The 18,688-nt window shown below is 46.4% G+C and overlaps 10 protein-coding genes across 10 annotated transcripts; 3 read left to right on the top strand and 7 right to left on the bottom strand. All coding sequences in view use genetic code 12, as the record gives it.

Annotated features, from left to right (window-relative positions):
* Positions 1-48: 48 nt before the first annotated feature.
* ASN1 (asparagine synthase (glutamine-hydrolyzing) 2) lies at positions 49-1,767 on the bottom strand (the record flags this gene model as incomplete). Its single annotated transcript, XM_025483273.1, has 1 exon — positions 49-1,767. The coding sequence occupies one exon, from the start codon at positions 1,765-1,767 to the stop codon at positions 49-51; it is 1,719 nt and encodes a 572-aa protein (XP_025337486.1).
* Positions 1,768-2,997: 1,230 nt separating this feature from the next.
* On the top strand, positions 2,998-3,791 carry CXQ87_004839 (proteasome regulatory particle lid subunit; the record flags this gene model as incomplete). The annotated part of the gene is made up of 2 exons (XM_025483272.1): positions 2,998-3,723; positions 3,789-3,791. The coding sequence occupies 2 exons, from the start codon at positions 2,998-3,000 to the stop codon at positions 3,789-3,791; spliced, it is 729 nt and encodes a 242-aa protein (XP_025337485.1).
* Positions 3,792-3,837: 46 nt separating this feature from the next.
* Positions 3,838-4,659, bottom strand: VPS28 (ESCRT-I subunit protein; the record flags this gene model as incomplete). Its single annotated transcript, XM_025483271.1, has 1 exon — positions 3,838-4,659. The coding sequence occupies one exon, from the start codon at positions 4,657-4,659 to the stop codon at positions 3,838-3,840; it is 822 nt and encodes a 273-aa protein (XP_025337484.1).
* An 88-nt stretch (positions 4,660-4,747) lies between these two features.
* Positions 4,748-5,791, bottom strand: CXQ87_004837 (uncharacterized protein; the record flags this gene model as incomplete). The annotated part of the gene is made up of 1 exon (XM_025483270.1): positions 4,748-5,791. The coding sequence occupies one exon, from the start codon at positions 5,789-5,791 to the stop codon at positions 4,748-4,750; it is 1,044 nt and encodes a 347-aa protein (XP_025337483.1).
* A 443-nt stretch (positions 5,792-6,234) lies between these two features.
* DFG10 (putative polyprenol reductase) lies at positions 6,235-7,079 on the bottom strand (the record flags this gene model as incomplete). The annotated part of the gene is made up of 2 exons (XM_025483269.1): positions 6,235-6,611; positions 6,653-7,079. 2 exons carry the CDS (start codon positions 7,077-7,079, stop codon positions 6,235-6,237), a joined length of 804 nt encoding a protein of 267 aa, XP_025337482.1.
* A 1,548-nt stretch (positions 7,080-8,627) lies between these two features.
* CXQ87_004835 (uncharacterized protein) lies at positions 8,628-10,087 on the top strand (the record flags this gene model as incomplete). The annotated part of the gene is made up of 2 exons (XM_025483268.1): positions 8,628-9,332; positions 9,383-10,087. 2 exons carry the CDS (start codon positions 8,628-8,630, stop codon positions 10,085-10,087), a joined length of 1,410 nt encoding a protein of 469 aa, XP_025337481.1.
* Positions 10,088-10,186: 99 nt separating this feature from the next.
* FCY21 (purine-cytosine permease) lies at positions 10,187-11,725 on the bottom strand (the record flags this gene model as incomplete). The annotated part of the gene is made up of 1 exon (XM_025483267.1): positions 10,187-11,725. One exon carries the CDS (start codon positions 11,723-11,725, stop codon positions 10,187-10,189), a length of 1,539 nt encoding a protein of 512 aa, XP_025337480.1.
* Positions 11,726-13,133: 1,408 nt separating this feature from the next.
* On the bottom strand, positions 13,134-14,018 carry SSO2 (syntaxin; the record flags this gene model as incomplete). Its single annotated transcript, XM_025483266.1, has 1 exon — positions 13,134-14,018. One exon carries the CDS (start codon positions 14,016-14,018, stop codon positions 13,134-13,136), a length of 885 nt encoding a protein of 294 aa, XP_025337479.1.
* A 1,366-nt stretch (positions 14,019-15,384) lies between these two features.
* On the top strand, positions 15,385-16,398 carry IPK2 (inositol polyphosphate multikinase; the record flags this gene model as incomplete). Its single annotated transcript, XM_025483265.1, has 1 exon — positions 15,385-16,398. One exon carries the CDS (start codon positions 15,385-15,387, stop codon positions 16,396-16,398), a length of 1,014 nt encoding a protein of 337 aa, XP_025337478.1.
* A 38-nt stretch (positions 16,399-16,436) lies between these two features.
* Positions 16,437-18,506, bottom strand: SUP35 (translation termination factor GTPase eRF3; the record flags this gene model as incomplete). The annotated part of the gene is made up of 1 exon (XM_025483264.1): positions 16,437-18,506. One exon carries the CDS (start codon positions 18,504-18,506, stop codon positions 16,437-16,439), a length of 2,070 nt encoding a protein of 689 aa, XP_025337477.1.
* Positions 18,507-18,688: the final 182 nt, after the last annotated feature.

Raw genomic sequence — 18,688 nt, 5'->3', positions numbered from 1 at the left:
TTTCAATAAACAATGTCTATGTAACCGAATATGGAATGCACCGCTGGTTTAAGCGAGCTTGTGGTCGTGAGTAGAAGCGTATCTTCCAGATGGGTCAGCGTGACAGCCCCATTCAGCCTTAGGCACCCATCTCATGACAGTAGAACCAGCAGCCTTGGAACCGTGGAAAACCTCGTCAAACTTGCAACGGTACCAGTAGGCCTCCTTGGTGGTTGGAATGTCGTCACCCCATTCAGGCTTAGGGTTAGCAAGCTGCTCGTCAGTAACAGCAGCCTCGGCAGCATCCTTCAAACCGTCGATCCAAGAGTAACCGACACCGTCAGAGAACTGCTCCTTCTGTCTCCACAAAATCTCCTCGGGCAAGTATGGCTTGACGTCAGGCTCGTCAGAAGTGTCGAAGGCCTTTCTCAAGATGTACTTTTCGATCTTGCCCAGCTTAGGGTCGATCAACTTGTCCTCTGGGTTGACGTTCATGCACACGTCCAAGAACTGCTTGTCCAAGAATGGCACTCTAGCCTCAAGACCCCAGGCCATGGTGGACTTGTTGGCTCTGAGGCAGTCAGCGTAGTGCAAGTTCTTGACTCTCTTGACACACTCCTCGTGGAACTCCTTGGCAGAAGGAGCGTTGGCGAAGTACAAGTAACCGCCGAAGATCTCGTCGGAACCCTCACCAGAAAGCACCATCTTGACACCCTGGGCCTTGATCTTTCTGGACAAAAGGTACATAGGGGTGGAGGCACGGATGGTGGTCACGTCGTAAGTCTCCAAGTGGTAGATGACGTCGTTCAAGGAGTCCAAACCTTCCTCCAAGGTGAAGGTGTGAGAGTGGTGGATGGTACCGATGAAGTGGGCCACCTTTTCAGCAGCGATCAAGTCTGGAGCACCAGGGAGGCCAATGGCAAAAGAGTGCAAACGAGTGAATCCAAGAGAGTGCAAGGAACCATCGGCATCCACACCAGAAAGCTCCTTGTTGGCATCAATACCGTCCTTCGGAAGAGCAGCAGCAGCCTTCTGGGCCTCTCTGGCAGCGATGGAGGCAATCAAGGAGGAGTCAAGGCCACCAGACAACAAGACACCGTAAGGCACCTCGGCCATAAGTCTCTTTCTGACAGCCAACTCCAACGTCTCTCTGACCTCCTTGTAGTCCACACGCTTCTCAGGAACCTGAGCACCGTCCCACCACGTAGGGGTGAAGTAACGGGTGATTTGGTCGGTCTTGGAGTCGTAAACGTGGCCTGGAGGGAAGGCAGTGATTTCGTCACACTCGTCAACAAGACACTTCAACTCAGAGGCAAAGTAACGGCCCTGTGGGTTTTTGGAAGACTTACCCATGTACAAGGTGGTGATACCAATGGGGTCTCTGGCAGCCAAGATACGGTCCTCCTGCTTGTCGTACAAGACCCAGGCGAAAAAACCGTCCAAGTGCTTAGGAGCATCGATGTCGTACTTCTGGACGGCTGGAATGATGGGCTCACAGTCAGAGTGAGACTTGTAAGGGTAGTCGGGGAACTGCTCTCTCAACTGGATGTGGTTGTAGATCTCACCGTTGACGGCAAGGGAGTAACGGCCGTCCTTGGACACGATGGGCTGGGCACCGGAGTCCAAACCAACAATGGCCAATCTCTCATGACACAAGATGGTGTTGTTGGCGGTGACGTTGCCAGACCAGTCTGGGCCTCTGTGTCTAATTTTTTTCGTGTTCTTGAGGGCAACACCCTTGAACTTCTCGATTTCGGGCTGTCTGTACGCAGCGTAGATTCCACACATGTAGCTTGTTGAAGGTGTTTTAGTTTTCGTGGAATTTTTCAATGAATCATCCCAGTTCCGGGGTAGATGAGATGTGGCACGTGATGTCGCTCCTACTTAAGCTGCACTTGTCGAGATGCTACCCTCGGATTGCTATGAGTCAGCACCTTGCGTTGTGCATCTGCTGTAGTATGGTGGCTCGGTCAGCTTATTTTGTGCAGCCGCTGACTGTGATGGTTTCAAATTGACTCTGTTTGAGATGGACGAGGTCGATTTTGGTTGAAGTGTGTTGAAGTGTGTTTTTGACGTTGGCTGCGAATTTCGGAGTAGGTATCGCGAGACGGTGATAGACCGGTACCGGGCTGCAAGTGAGACAGTTGGTTGTGGCATTTGGGCAGATGGAATGGAAGAAGCTGGAGTGGGTGTGGAAAGATGAGAATTTGTCATTTCATGAAAATAGGGGTGACATTTTTGAATTGGATACGGGGACAATTGATGTCTTAGTACGGGTATGCATCAAGACGGCCGTGGTTGCTTGACTACGACCATCTATTATCAAGCTTCGTAGTAAATGTAATTTTTTAACGTCTTTGAAGAAAGGATGACAAGTATTAGTCTCTCATCGAATTTGTTGCTGCAACCAGTGCTATCTGGCAATCCCCGTATCTCAAAGCGGTAGCATGCTTGTGTTAACAGTAATCGAAATAACGACTGATAATTGGTTTTATTTCGATATTGATGAAGTCTTTTTGTGACATTTGAAATAAGAGATCAAGCATCAAAAATATTCACTTCTTCGATACGTTTACATTTTCAAGATCTCTCGGTAATTGCAATAATTGTCGCAAGACTACAAACTATGCGAGTAGACGATTTTGAGTTTCCAGGTCAACTTCGAGAAGTACCATTGCTTACAAGGTTGAATAAACGTTCAACCAGAAAGCAGAAATTAAGAAGTAATCTATTTCACATTCCAATAGGCACACTTACCTGACTATTAGACCTTTAGCACCCAGCAATTGATGATTTTACTTTCATAAAAACATCAATAATTCTTTCGAAATATAAAAGTTAAAAGGAATTTTAATTTGAACTTCATTAATTTTTAAAAACAATCATCTATATTAATGTTCTTGGGGGTTCTAGAAAGTAGGCCTATGCCTGTGCGGTGTCTGCACGACCAGTGGCGCACATTGATATCTCGACTTGAATCGTACTAACAACCAATCCACATCCACATCAAAACACACAATGGCCCTTTCCAAACTCGCTGGTGAGTTGTATCAATTATACGACCATGACAAATACTCTGAGTGCCAGCGCCTCCTTCCTCCACTCAAAATGGAATTGATCAAGCACAACTTGCTTGTTCCGGTGCCCTCCAATTCGCAAACGAAGGACCAGCTCAACGATTTGAAGATCTCTGAGAGAATTCTTGAAATTGGCGCTTTGCTGTCTTTGTTGACTCACGACTACGCTGGCTTTGAGAACTTCTTCGCCTCCTTGCGTCCTTTCTACACATCTTCCAAGTTGCACGGCAAATTAGAAACCAACACCGACGCAACCAAGATTATTGCATTGTACTTGTTATACTTGCTTTCTCAGGGCCTTATAAGCAAGTTCCACGTGGAGTTAGAAACCATTTACAACAGCCCCTCATACAATGTCGAGAAGGACAAATACTTGAACTACCCAATCGACTTAGAAAGAAACTTGATGGAAGGTAACTATATCAAGATCTGGAAGTTGCTCCAGAACGAGTCTTCATTGCCTTCAAAGGAGTTTCACCTATTTACGCAAACCTTGATCAACACGTTGAGATTTGAGATTGCTAAGTCGATCGAGAAGACCAACGACTCCATTCCCGTCTCAAACTGCAGAACTTTGTTGTACTTCCCACAAGAGCAGTCCGACAAGGCGTTTGAGGAAGCTTTGAAGCAGGATCTCGAGGTTGAAGACTGGGAGTTCAAGAACGGTGTCATCTACTTCAACACTAAGAAGTCTCAGGGCGCCTTCACTGCCGACAACTCCTCCATAATCAGTAACGTGTTGGACTACGCAGAACATATTGAGTCTATCGTTTGATGGAATTTATTCTAGAGAGTTGAAGAAGCCTTTGTACGCCTCGTCGAGCTCGTCCAAGAACTGGTCTATATCATGCTGGGCCAACTCTTCGTCGTCTCCCAAGTTGTTGAGCTTGATAAGCCAGCCAACGAGCTTCGATTTCCCAGGAAAATCGATTGGCTTAGATGCGTCGTTTTCCCGCAGCACCAAGTCGTTCAAGCTGACGACTAGATCACTTAAAAGCGGGTGAAGCTGGGACTTAGTCTTGTAATTAAGCTTCAATGCATCCATGAGTGTGATGAAACTGCCTGTAGCCTCTGCCACAAGTCTTGCCAGCGCCAGCGCTGATGCCAGTCCTTGGGCTGTAGATTCCTCCTTTGGTTCGGATGAACTCTCCACCACGGTGTGAAAATGCTGTATGGTTGCTGGAACGCCAGATGTAAGTCTCTCCACTGCTAGTGGGACGTGCATTCTGAAAGCTTGCTGCATTAGTTGTAAAAGATTGGAGTGTGTGTCATCAATACCAGGTAGAATCTCAGCGAGAACCTGTTTGTGAGTTGGAGTCTTACCGAATCCCTTGACGAGCATCTGATACTGGTTAATCATACGCATTACCGTAGACGTATACTTCTCCTTATCAGTGATGTAGTCCTTCAAGAAGGAGTTCTCAATCATCTCCATTACCGTTGCTATAGAGTAGATCTCACATAGCGATTCATAGACTGACTTGTGTACCGTGGTGGTAAGCAAAGAAGTTCTTGAGAACTCCTGGTGGAAATTAACATTTGGATTATTTGCCGGTTGGTACGAGGTATTAGCCGTAGGGGCGTAGGCAGGAAGACCAGACATGGTGGTATATGTCGTGTGTTAGTGTGGTGCAGGAAAATCAACGGATTTGGTGAGAGTAGGATGCAAAGAAGTGTCTATTTTGTATTATTTACTCGATGCACTTAATTATCAGTTGGCCGTAATTGTCCACTGTATAGCCAAGAGCTTCCCAATCGGCCTTGTTGACTCTGTAAACGACGGGTGGTGGACAGAAGCGTTGGAGAAGCATGTGCACCTCTTCGTCTTTAAAGGTGGCTGCAACACGGTTTACTGTCTCTTTAGTGAAGCGATCGCGAGCTAGAAGGCACTCCCCTTTGATCCAGCTGAGCAAATACTCGCAGCTGTCTCGGTCAAAGGGAGAGACCGTCAAAGGAAGCGTGACAACGGTGTCTTTTCCATGACTGATTTTCACCTTCACAATTATCTCATAGCGAATGGAGAAGAGTCTTCCCAGGGTTGTGAATCCCTGAGTATGTGTCACTGGAATGCCTTCGGCCGCTTTGGGTAGATTTCTATTTTTGTTGAATGTAGCGCTGGGAAACTTGACCGAGAGTTCCTCGTTAATAATCTGTGCATCAGAAAGAGAGAAATGATGCACGAAGTCATTGTCATATGGAAAAGGAAACTCAAAAATATGCGTCGTGCCGTCTGAAGTGATAGGTTTATCGCATTCATCAGTGTCACTGCGCAACTTGATTTCTCTCTTTACTGGAAGACCCGAATCAAAGCCTTGCATGTACTCTTTGATTTGCATGGTCACCAGCTTTAGTCGAAGGTTCCTCTTCCTTTTATTGTGTAGGGGATTGGCGCCAATTTTGACTCGTAGATGGAATGGATCCAGCGGACCTACTGAGCTGATCGGTAGTTCGAGATCCACCAAGACCTGGTTATCTGAGGTGGGCCGCTGTTCCACTAAAGGCTCATTAAACTGACGATACAAAGGAAGCGTATCGTATAATTTTATAGGGATGGCGAATTTCTCTTCGAATGAAAACTCGGTGTGTGGTGAGGTTCCACCTGTGAAGCGGACACATAGGTAATGAACGGTTGAAGCGTTCCATGATGGAAAGAACCCACTTGACGTTATTGTTCTGGGTATCGGTATAAGGAGGGGAACGTCCAAGGCTATTAGTTTCTGGTAGAATTCTCCCATTGGAGGAGCATAGACCATCGGATCTTTACAGAGCATGTATTCTTTCATAGGTTCATTGGAGCCCAATTTCGAAGAAATGACGGCTTTTTGCTCTGTTCGAAGCTCAACTCCAATCAGTCGGCAGGTGAAGTGCTTGGATTTTGAACATCGTATTTCTATGGTGGTCTCTATCCTCGGCTGATCTGTTAGTATAAATCTTCAGTAAAGCTTAAATAAGTACATACAATGGAGTGGGGAACGCCAGGTGCACCTTTGACGATACTTTGCCCGTCGGTTCGTAGGCCGATATGGACTGGACACTCTAACTTTGGAGGTGCCATATTATCGGAATTTGTTCGGTACGAGGACGTAACTCCGGGGTACATCTGATGCGGTCACGTGTATTCCGTGGTTTACAAGAAATGGATAGTTTGGCTGCATATTTTCTTTGTGGTCATAAATAATCATAAAATGTATGGGATTATGGCGTACTTGACGTCGTACTTGTCGAACTTCTCCTTGTAGTACAATCTGGTACCGTGCGCAGATACACTGAGGTTGGTAATGACGAAAATCCAGGTACCAATGAAGTTCCAGTCGGGAATCGTATAGGGCTTCTGAACGAAGGAAACAAATATAACAACAAGGTAGATAATGACCTCGTCGAAGTAATGTGCACATGCCACAATCTTGAAGAAGTTGAATGTGGGGACTGAGTACTTGACCAAGGAGGCCAAGTGCTGGTGGTTTTTGAACTGGTCGACGGAAAAGAGAATAAAAATGGTGATAAGCAAGTGGTATTTCCAGCTCCACTCAATTGGCTCACCTCCCTCGAGCAAACCTAAAAAGCAGTTGGAAGAAACCCGAGGTAGTATAAAAGACCCGCCATGTAATGCGTGTAGTGCATCTTCAGCTTCGAGCTCCATTTGGTCAACGTGTAGCTCTCAATCATTCTTCTTGTTGCCTGGAGTGTCAATAGTGCCCAGATCACGGTGTACTTGGAGACTGTTGGATTTTGCAGCCAGATATATGCACCTTGCGACCACTGAAGAATCAGGTAAAACACGTAGTAATGTGCAAACCAGGACTTTGGTACTTGAAGAGTCAGTACCTTCTCGACGAATTTGGCCAACGGAGTATCAGGAGTAACCTGCTTCTGCTGTGCCGTTTTGCCATATTTGAGTAGGAGGCGGAATTGCGGGAATATCTGCATCAACAAGATGGCAATCGAGACAGCGACAAATGTCACCGAAACGAGAAGTCTTGGATCGTAGCCAAGAGTGAATGGCTTTAAATCGTCAATATTCATAGCTTCAGGATGTGAAGTACGGTTATGGTGAATATCTGGATGCGCGTGTAGTAGCTTTACTAGAGGGGCTCTCTACACAGGTTACAGTGAAAGCATAGTATTGAAGTCGATTGACTTAGCAAATTTACTGCCGAATAAAATATTTCACTTCATTTGTCGTCAGTTGATTTTTATGTTCTAATCCATAACAATTTTTTTATGTGTATTCGACTCACAATTGGCTTCATTTCAACACTGCCACTATGGGTTAAATGGCCTAGAGAAGCTGGTATGGCAACTATTTGAATATCGATAGGTAGGTCAACATATGCATCTTATTTCAATTAGTACATCTCAGCTTAAACAGTGATCACTTCTTGCAGCAAGTGAATTACACCTGATTCGCATATGAGCTATGAACACTTTCTTCGTCCAGATCGCTAGATTACTATCCCATCACTGGTGGTCCCAATCATCCTTGGTTTCTCTTTCCGCTTAAGTATTAGCAAAATACATTGGAGATAACTAGTGGGTGATTCTTCTCCAATATGAATGTCTTACTTACGCGACATAATGGCTGCGAAAACCTTCTCGTGAAAGTGTGGTAGCCATGTCGCTGCCTTAATAGAAGCTAAATGTTCTGTTGATGACTGAAGAACTTCTCTGTCTCAATCTAAGTATGATTCGCGTGTTGAGTGTCAATATTGCGTCTCCGTAATAAGGTATCGGCCGGTGCAGCCTTAATTAGTACTGTCAAACGACTCTAGAGTAGGTCAAGTAAGCCATTTATTTGGCCTTGACCATGTGGAAGTGACATTATGCGACTGGCTTTGTGTTCAAGATAACATGCACCCAAGTGCTTACTCTAGTGTTCGATTGACAGCTTGTACAATTACACAATGTTCATGCAAAAACACCTATTTATTCTCAAAGGTAATGGAGACAACACTTCAAAAGCCTCGGTAGGAAGTTTAAAAAATTGATTCGCTTAAATAGGCCCGCGCCACTCCACTTCCTATTAAATCCAATTGTCACGATTTATAAAAATAATAATTACACCGCCTCTGTGCTCCGGTGCTAAAGTTAGTCCCGCTACTTGTATTCCTATCGCGCTGCATACAGAGCGCTCTCAGCACCTGGTGTGCATTCGGAAGCGGCTATAAACGGCGCTAGGCGGACAGATATCCTAACGCTAGCATTAGCGGACATTCTCTCAAGTAAGAGATAGTTTCTCTTTTTGAAGATGGATCACGAACTAGCCGATCTAGGCTCCGACGGCGAGGACTCAGCCGCTTTTTTATCCAAATCGCCCCATGCCGATCCCACTACTGATAAGACTCTGCAAGATCATCGCAAGTTCACTGGGTTCCCGAAACCGATAACGACCCATTTGAAGAGTCGTTTGAACTTTCTGGAGATAACCTGCATTCCGTGAGTCCCCCAACGGACTTTGAAACTTCAGATCCAGACGACTCGGATGAGGAATGGCTCTCCTATATCGATAACCTACCAATATGGGCAGCTCCACTAGGCCGGATCGCTTGTGTGTTGTTTTTCGTTGGAATCGCCATGACCATATCGGCGCCTTCAATGGAGGTGATCTACTATAAGTTAGCCTGCCAGGCGCTCATCAAAGATGGAGCTGCTTCAGAAGAACTGCAGTGTGATTCAGTCCATACCCAGGAAATCGTATCCACCTACCTCATGTGGAGCCTGGTAATCAGCTCGATCGTCTCTTTGGCTACAGGTGCTTACATAAGTACCCTTTCCGATTCGTTCGGAAGAAAACCGTTCCTTGCATTTTTCGTCATTATGCTGTGCATCAGCTCGTACGCCAATTACTTCCTCATCACAACCACTGACGGGTTCCCCATGCTCTTCATGTGGCTTGTGACCGCCATAACGTCTTGTTCTGGTGGTGTGGTGGCTTTGCTGGCACTTTTCAGAGCATACATCACCGATGTTACTCGTCCTACTAACCGAGTGATCGGAATGAGTTGCACGCTTGTTGCATTATCCTTGGGCCAAATCGTCGGGCCTCTGTTATCGTCTTATGCATTGTCCAGAGCCAACGAAAACGGCAGCTCAGCTGACACAAACTCAGATTCGACAAACATCATCCCCTCTCGAGAACTTATACCTCTCAAACTTGCCTTGGTGGTGCTTACGTTGGCTCTGGTCTTCTCCATTTTCTTTTTACCAGAGCTGAGATCTCGCAAGTCGATGATGAAGTCAAGGTCCATGACCGATGCTCTACAAATCAACAGAGCCAAGGTGGCTTCAATCAAATCGAGGATTTTCGAAGTGGTCAAGACTTACTTCAGACCTCTCCGCATGCTCACATTTCCCCTGAACTCAAAACAGTGGACAATGCCGATAGATTTTCTCAAATACGAAAATGTATCATCTGTCTATCGATAGGGGAGATTTTGATGTCCGTGTTCATGATGCTGACAATCCTCATTGAACTACAATATTGCATTTTCAAGTACAAGTGGGATTCCATCACCATTTCTAACTACCAGGTGGCTAAATCTGTGGTGAATATTGCAGGTGTGGGAGCGTTGTTGCCATTTCTTTACAAGTTTGCCCTTCCCAAGATCAAGCGTCTTACGCCAAAGGCCGATACCTTTGATTCATTGGACTTTCTGTTGATGTATGCGTGCTTGATCACCATGTTTTTTGCCCAGATTGGCGTTGCATTCTCCTCCAGCGGCACCTCATTTGTGGTGTTCTCGATCATCAACACCTTGGGCGCCATTTCTGGCCCAGTTGCAGCATCCGTTCCTTCCAAATTCTTTCCTTCTGCCAAAGTAGGTGAATTCTACGGTGCAGTTTCATTGGCCCTGGGAATATTCAACCTTCTTACACCTATGGTCGGAACAGCGTTATACAAGAGCGGCATTAGGCATGGGTTCCCAGGAATGCCATTTGTTTTCGCTGCTTTACTTGCATTCATGGCTTCAAAATGCTCCCTAATAGCTAGGTGGGCTGTCAGAGACTATCAGGGCAAAGTCACATTGGTTTGATACTAACGAACATAGAGAATTATAGACAATTAACTACAGCGTACCAAGGTTCATATGCAACGTCTCTATTATACAATCTCTATCATCATGCCTCATCAATTACCTTCCCAAATACTTGATCTCAAGTGGTCTCATCAAGTTGAACCCAACAAAAGCGAAACCGGCTCCCAATTCGAAACCAATGTCACCTCCTCTCTCACCTATCTGTGTGGCAATCACACCACTGTACCATTGTTGGTTCATACCGAGAACAACACCGGCAACACCGCAGCAAAAGCCGAAGATACCTGCAATTCCAACAGGGTAAGAGCGCTTGTCCATGTAGTTCTCATAGTCGTAAGCAGACCAACGACCTCTGTTCCATATAAGATGTTGAGAAAGGCACATGGACTCGTAGATAGCCAAGTAGTAACCAATCAAGTTCATGAAGTTCTCCATGACAGACTCAAAATGGTAGTAAGCTGGAATGCAAATGGCCAAGGTGACGAAGTTACCGCAAATCGTCCACAAGACACGAGGCACCTTCTTCAAGTACGAAGAGAAGGCCTGGGCACTCATAGCAATAGAGTACATGTTTGGAATGTTGTTGGCGACAGTGGAAAGAGCCAAAAGCACACACAAGAACTGGCCAAATCCGTGAAGGGAGTCCTGGACAAGAATTGCGTAAACAAGACCACCAACGGCTTTCTCCTGGTAAAGCTGCTGCCAGTTGTCATTAGTCAATGTACCGGTGGCACAAGCAGCACCCAAAATCAAGGTGAAAACCAATGGTAAGAGAAGACCGGCCAAAATACCGAAGAAGATACGGAATGAGCTGGCGTTACGAGGCTGGTAGACAGTGTAGTCGGAGGCGTAAGTGGTCCAGCCAGTAGCGTAACCAAAAACAGTACCACCGAAGGACAAGACATTACCAGCGGTGGTCTCGCCGCCCTTGGTTTCGCCCCAAGTGAAAGTGCCAGCCATAGACATACGGCAGATGATGGCAATGAAGATAGCCATGTTTGGAATCCACGACCATCTCTCGTACATGTGGATGACGTGGTAGCCAAAGAAAGTGACGAGGACGGTACAAACCACCAAAATCAAACAGCCGGCCCATGGTGGGAGGGCACCGTTGTTGACGATGTTGAGCAACTGAGCAGAGGCCATGATGTTCACAGCACCCCAACCCACGCAAGCAATCATGTTGATAAATGCAAAAATTCTCATACCGTAGTTTCCTAGGAGGTACTTGGACACAATCATCTGACGGAGACCCAAACGGCAACCGAAAATGGAGAAAAAGGCCACTGTACTTGCTCCCAAGAAGGAGAAGAAGATGATCACCATGATACACTGGAAAAACGAAAGACCAAACACAGTGACACCAAGAGCACCCAAGGAGAAGGTGGCAATGACCAAGTTGGCGGACAACCACATGGAAGCAGCATTCCAGATGGAACTGTCTGTCTTTTCATCATCAAGCACCAAGTCCACACCCTTGGTCTCGGCATTGAGCTTAGCGGCCCATCTGTCGAAGATGTTGACAGAAGTTTCCGAGGTCTCGGCGTGGCCGGACTCTTCCAACGACTTTTCAAACGAATTGGCAGAGATCTTCTTCTCTATGGAATCGCCTATTGTTTTTTCCTGGTCCGACATTATGAGCGATGAGGCGAAAAATGTAGATACAAAGAGGTGACTTTGTGTCCTGGTAGACTCAGATGACTTTGATGGCAATGAGTGAAAAGTGACTCAAAAGTCTGTGCTGCTCGCCTTTTCTTATAAGCACGGAATGCTGCTATTGCAAAGTTTTATGGTCCTGATAAGAAACCGCGTAGAGGGCAATTTCTTTTTTTGCTTTGCCTAATTGCATCGATCTCATTGCCTGAGCCGACGCAGGTACTGCAGACTACATGGCGCTGAGCGACACTAACTATAAGAGATGCATACGGTCGTCTCTTATATGCACGAGGCCTTACCTAGCGAATCCGCCTTATTCCAATTCGAGCGTCCTTATCTCTGCTTATGTGAGCAAGCAAGATAGCAGCCTTTTTAATATAAAAGTTCCCCACAGTTCTCGGAGATCACCGTGGTGAATCTTGCTTTTTGTGAATCATATATATTAAGCCGCGGTGGCGCCGAGGGCTTCCGCAGAGCCTCTCCGGTCGGTAATTTTCGTCGGCGTCTGGTACTGTATTCCGGCCACGGCGTTTGAGAAGTTGGAAAAAGCCAAAGATAGCGAACTGGGCCCTGGAATTCAGGTTCGGGACAACCAATTGTGAATGTCATTTGGGACAAATTACAATTTGGATTACCAAATTCACAGAACGGCTGTGTTTTTTTCATTTTCCAAATTTTACTGTTCAATGGACCTTGTGCCACTCGGTATGCATGCTCGAGCGGCGTAACGGTTTTTTCATGACCTCTTCTAAGTTAGAGTCAACCTAATTGCAGCTTTAAATTGCTTGACTCCTGGTTGACGTTGCGTGAGGCTGACGGGCCGTTATTAGAGAATTTTTCAAATAGGGTGTGGTAAGTAGATCTGGCCGATCGCTGAAGTTTATTTAAACGAGGTCTCTTCACTTTACGACCAATGAGATTTTCCTGGAGATGCTCAAACCAGCCCTCTTTTCCTAGCACTTACTTTCAAGACATTGGCCGATTATTTAATACAATCTGCTTCTACGGTGCCAAGTTCAATGCACAAGTCTTGTTCCGCCTCAGCGAAGAACGTCAGGTTTACTTGCACTAGTAGCGTCGTATACAAGCCTTACTCGGCACCACCTATGTCACAGATCTTCAATGCCTTTGATGATGCCAAAATAAGCATTTCTCTCGATCGGTTGATGGTTTGCGATCTGTTCTTGAAGTGCACGCTCGAGGCTACACTTGATATGCGCCCACGATTAGTAGAATCACATTAGGAAATTTAACTTTGCACATATGTATTACAACACGCCCAGTCGACTTGCTGATGCACGCGAGGTCATGGCCCTGGCTTTTATACTCTAAGATGCTCCACCGGTGGATTAGTGCCAGGGCGACCTGAAGCAGCCGTCTGGCCTCATTACTTGGTACCAAAGTGGATACCCAACACCAATGCCAAAACAATCACCACAATAAGAAGAATGATGAAACACCACCACTTCTTCTTTCTCATAGCCTTGGCCGAAAACACCGCCTTCTGCGTGTGACCCACACCCTGCTCAATGTCGTGCTGGGCCGTGTCAACCTGCTCCTCAATCTGCTGGATTGGCTGGTCCTGCTCAATTACAAGCTCCTCCATGTCATGGAAAAGCTGAGTCAACTCAGCCATCGTCTTTTCCAACTTGAGCAACTCACGGTGACGAACTTGCACCTCATTGAGCACGGTTCTGGCCTCACCTCTACGGTTCGACTGCATCAACGCCTGCTGGAAAATCTGCTGGTTGGGCGTGCCGTCCTCCACGGCAGCCTCCACCTCCTCTGCGGTAGCGTTGGGGTTGATGATCTGGTACTGTCTGGCCAGCTGAGCCTTGGTCTGCTCTCTGTTGTTGGATTCAGTCAAACGGTATCTCTGGATATACTCCAAGAACTTGTTTCTGGCGGCTTCCGCCTGGTCGATCTTCTGGGGGTTTCTCAGCTGGGCCGCCTGGGTCTGGACATTCTTGATTCTCAGCTTCAACTCAGACTGCAAACTCAGCGCTTCCAGAACCAACGCGTCAATCTGCTTCGACGAATATTCCGTGTCTTCATCGTTCAAGTCCAACTCCTGGATGTAGTTTCTTTGCTTGTTCGAGATCAAGTCCACCAAGTTGGAGTAGTTGTCTAGCTGGGTGTGAATATCTTGAATCTCATTCATGAAGGCCACGAAGTCGTCTTCTCCGGCAGACCCGCCGTTGCTGTATTTCATGCTGGTCATTTCGTACAGACTGGCGTTGTGGCCGCCACCATTGTAGTACGGGTTGCTCATGGTATAAGGTTCGGTTTCTTGGAGGGGTGGTGTTGAAACGGCCTTATGTATGCTACCTTTTTTTTTTTTTTTTTGGTTGCCTGCCAGCTATGGCTATGTTATGTTCCTGCATGTACTTCGCGTATAACTGGCGCATTTTGGCGTCAAATCTTCACATCCCAGGGGGTTACCAGTGTATGCAAAGCCCGTTATTTTTCGTGAACGGCGTATGTTTATGAAACTTCTTTTTGTGTGTTTTTCGTCAATTTTTTCAAATAGAAGCTTTGAAGAGATCCACGTGATGTCGAACCATTTATCGTAGCATGTGCCGAAATTCACTAATGCAGGGCCGGCTGCCGGTTACGAAAAGTGACTGACTCAGCCATCGCCGAAAAATTCGTTGTACTAGGCGGCCAAATTGAACTTTAGACCGTATTGAGCTTGTCAAACGTGATAATTCTAAAAACGGTGCTTTTCAAAAATCTTGCCTAAATCTGTCTGTGGGGCTTTCTCGGCACCGCCTTGACGTGACGTGAGCCCTTTCACAGCCTTACTTCGAGGCACTTTGGCGTAAATGACCACGGCGGCGTATTTCGTATAATGTGAGGCAAAACGGCGGATAGGCTAAATTTTGGGCAATTTGCAGCCGTTCCAGGCAGAATACATGACCATGAGGCTGAAGCGCAGAAAGTGCAAGTAAACCGATGACTCGGTCGATGAAGAGGGGGGATTCGATTTTTGAAAGAGAGGAGATTATTGTAGAATCGAGGTAAAAGAAAATTAAAAATGAAGAAATCACCTGTAAGTGGTTGTATGGTGTGTTCACGATGAACAGAGGTATGCAGACAGATCGAGGTGCCCTTTGTTTGAGTTGATTGTTGGATCTGAGCGTACGTATGGTTCACGTAAGTCAATACCGCCCTATTCTATATGTTTCTAAAGAAGAGGAAAGAAAATGGGTAGATAATGACTTGAATGGCCAACAGATTTGTTACTTTTTCGATATATCTACTCTCCGTTTTTCAGCGTTCAATGCGACTGTACTTTCTATTCTCGTATCTTCAATGGTTAGCGCTACTCTATGATTGTTTCATAAGTCACAGCTAGAACCTGGTTTTGATCGATGTGGTTCACGCCCATATTGTAATGGCTGCAAAATCACCTAAACCAACCTCTATTCTCACGTACACTAAAAAGTCTCTCCCTATTCTTTAATTGTAATTGAATGAATTTCATCTATTCTAAGTGTTTCCCGCTATTTTCCAAAATCCGTATATATCCCATATCCCACCTCTCCAATCCACCTCTATTCTTATCGGTGCGCACATCGCAGATCTGATACACATTCCATCCTAGATCCACCTTCCAATTAAACCAACATCCTACTATGGAATCACATGATTTCGTGCCCCTGAAACACCAGGCGGCCGGCCATGACGGCTGCATGACTGCAGGGGCAGTATTTGCCAAACTCACAACGCAACAAGAGATCGACTTCTATGAACAGACTCTTAGCTCCAACGAGATCCTAGATCAGGGCGCCCATTTGAGCCACTGGATGCCCACGTACATGGGCACTTTGAACGAAGGTGTTATTAAGCCCGAGAATGCTGACGTCACGACGATGGTGGCGGACGATGTGAAGACGATAGAGGAAGTAGAGAAGAAAACACCCAAGAGCGATAAAAAATATGTCGTGTTGCTGAACTTATACCATGGATTCTCGCAGCCTTCCATTCTAGACATCAAGCTTGGAAAGGTTTTGGTGGATGATACTGTCACAGAGGAGAAAAGAGAACGGTTGGCTGCTGTGAGTGCATCGACTACTAGTGGATCTTTGCACTTTCGTATCTGTGGCATGAAGCTCTTCAAAAGCAATGACAAGCCGCTTCCTGAAGTGTATCCAACGATGAACGAAACAATCGCTGCCCAAGATGATAGCATACATTTCAATAAGTTCTATGGGCGCTCGCTAGATACATCCAACATCGAAAAGGGCATTGCCCAGTTTTTTGCATTCGTGGAGAACCCCACGCAGAAGGAAAGGCTTCTCACACGCTTCCACCAGCGTCTTCAGCTCCTATATAACTGTCTTTTGGACTCAGAAGTCCGAATCATTTCAGGCTCGCTCTTTTTCTTGTTTGAGAACGATCCAAAACGTTGGAAGGAAGCTCTACAGGACGAAGAAACATACTTTGCATCAGATCCTCTAATCCAGGAATTAGACGATGAAGATAGCGATACCGAATCGACGGACATAGGTATTCCCCTAAGCAGCCTACATGTCATTGACTTTGCACACGCTAAACATACACCTGGCAAGGGTCCAGATGAAAACATTATTGTGGGGGTTGAAAACCTTATCGACATCTTTGGTCGCCTTCTAGAAGCTTGTAAATAATCTTATTACCTAGTTTACAAACATCACCTATCCCTTATTTACAACAACTTGGTGATCTTACCAATAGCGATAGTCACACCCTGGTCTCTCAAGGTGAATCTACCCAACTGCTGGTAGTCGTTGTAGGTTTCAGCGCACACAGGCTCTGGCGTCTCCAAGACAGCAATGATCTTCATACCCTTCTTGGCGAATGGTGGAGCCTTCTTGGACTTTCTATTCGTACCCTTCTCCAACTTATGCTTCAATTCGAGGAATGTAACCTCCTCGACGGCAGTATGCAAGTGCATGACACAAGAGAAACCGTTAGACAAGATCGACTTCAATTCGACGATAGCAATCTGAGCTTCAAACTTGGTGACGGTTCTCACAGGGTTCTTTGGAGAGGTCAACACGTAACCAGGAGCAACGTCTTCCTCCTCAACACCCTTGATCTTCATACGAATCTGCTCACCGCAAACAGCGGTGTCAACCTCTTGCTCAGTCTCGTTGAAAATGTTGGAAACCTCAATGTTCGTTCTGTTAGGCATCATCAACAAGCTGGAGTTCTTCTTGACGTGGCCAGACTCAACCTTACCTTCGACAACACAACCCATGTCCTTCATCTTGGCAGCAATTGGCAACATGAAAGGAGCGTTGATGAAACGGTTCGCCGTCTTCATGTTGTCCAAGAACTCAAGAAGAGATGGGCCCTCGTACCATGGACAGTCCTTTGGATCAACTCTGTCCTTAAGACCAGCACCAGTGTAACCAGAGACTGGCATGAAGAGAATGTCATCCTTTTGGTAGCCAATACCCTTCAAGAACTGAGCCACCTTCGCGGTACAGTCCTTGTATCTGTCTTCGGACCAGCCAACAGTAGCGTCGTCCATCTTGTTAACAACGACAACGATCTTGTTAACACCCTGGGTCTTGGCCAAAAGAGCGTGCTCTCTAGTCTGACCACCCTTTTCGAAACCGGTCTCGTACTCACCCTTTCTGGCAGAAATAACAAGAATACCGACATCGGCCTGGGAGGCACCTCCAATCATCTCAGAAACGTACATCTTGTGACCAGGGGCATCCAAGATAGTGTATCTTCTCTTGTCGGTCTCGAAGTATGCCTTACCAACCTCAATGGTCTTACCGTCGGATCTCTCCTCCTTGTTGGTATCCATGACCCACGAGAGGTACCAGCCCTGTCTACCGGCATCCTTGGCCTCTCTCTCGTACTTGTCGACGGTTCTCTTGTCAACAGCACCAGTCAAGAAAAGAATGTTACCACCCATGGTACTCTTACCGGCATCAACGTGGCCCATGAAAATAATCGAAAGATGGTCCTTACCACCGAACATGTCCTTGATGACCTCCTCGTCAACCTCGTCCTCCTGCTGTCTCACAACGGCCTCGGCGGAAGGAGTAGGAGTAGACTCCTTGGTGGCAGCTGGAGTACCAGCCTTGGATGCGGTCTTAGAAGCAGTTGTGGAAGAAGAAGCAGACTTGGCTGGAGCTGGCGTTGGAGCCGGCGTGCTCTCCTTCTTTTCCTCCTTAGCCTCAGGCTTCTTCTCCTCTTTCTTCTCCTCCTTTGGCTCTTCCTTCTTCTCCTCCTTCTTTTCGTCCTTCTTCTCGACAGTAGCGGCCTTGGTGTTGTTCACCAACTTCACAGATGAGCTGGTAGCCAATTTCAAGGTTCTCTTAGGCTTGGCAGCTGGGGTGGCAGAACCCTGCTGCTGTTTTTGGAAATCAGCCAATGACATGCCCTGAGGCTGCTGCGGTTGTTGTTGTTGTTGGTAGTCACCGTATCCCTGGTACTGGTTGTAGCCTCCATTGTAACCACCATATCCCTGGTTGTAGTTGTTTTGGTATTGGTTGTAGCCCTGGTTGTAGTTGTTGTAGCCACCTCTTCCAGAACTGTAGCCTCCACGGCCACTGTTACCGTAGTTCTGGTATTGGTTGTAGCCCTGGTTGTACTGGTTGTACTGGTTGTAACCGCCTTGTCCCTGCTGGTACTGGCTGTAGCCACCCTGAGGCACAAATGTCTGGGTGTTAGGGTTGTAACCCTGCTGGTTCTCGTCCAAGCTTTGCTTGCTGAAGTCCTGGCTCAAGTTGTCCTGGTTGTACTGGTCCGACATTGAAAGCTGTAGCGATGAAGCTGGACAATTTTTTTGATTTTTTATGTCTTGCGCAGGCACGTGAGCTCCAGTAGAGATTTACGAAAGCAGATCCACATTCAATTGAAAGGCATTTAATTGAGAGGCATTAATTGTTTTTACGTTTTTCTTGCGGTTGTTTTGCCTACTAAATCTTCAATTGC

Source organism: Candidozyma duobushaemuli, assembly GCF_002926085.2.
Source record: "Candidozyma duobushaemuli strain B09383 chromosome Unknown F_B09383, whole genome shotgun sequence".
NCBI lineage: Eukaryota > Fungi > Ascomycota > Pichiomycetes > Serinales > Metschnikowiaceae > Candidozyma > Candidozyma duobushaemuli.
Note: the sequence above shows the minus strand (reverse complement) of the source record. Positions and strands in the feature narration are given on the sequence as shown.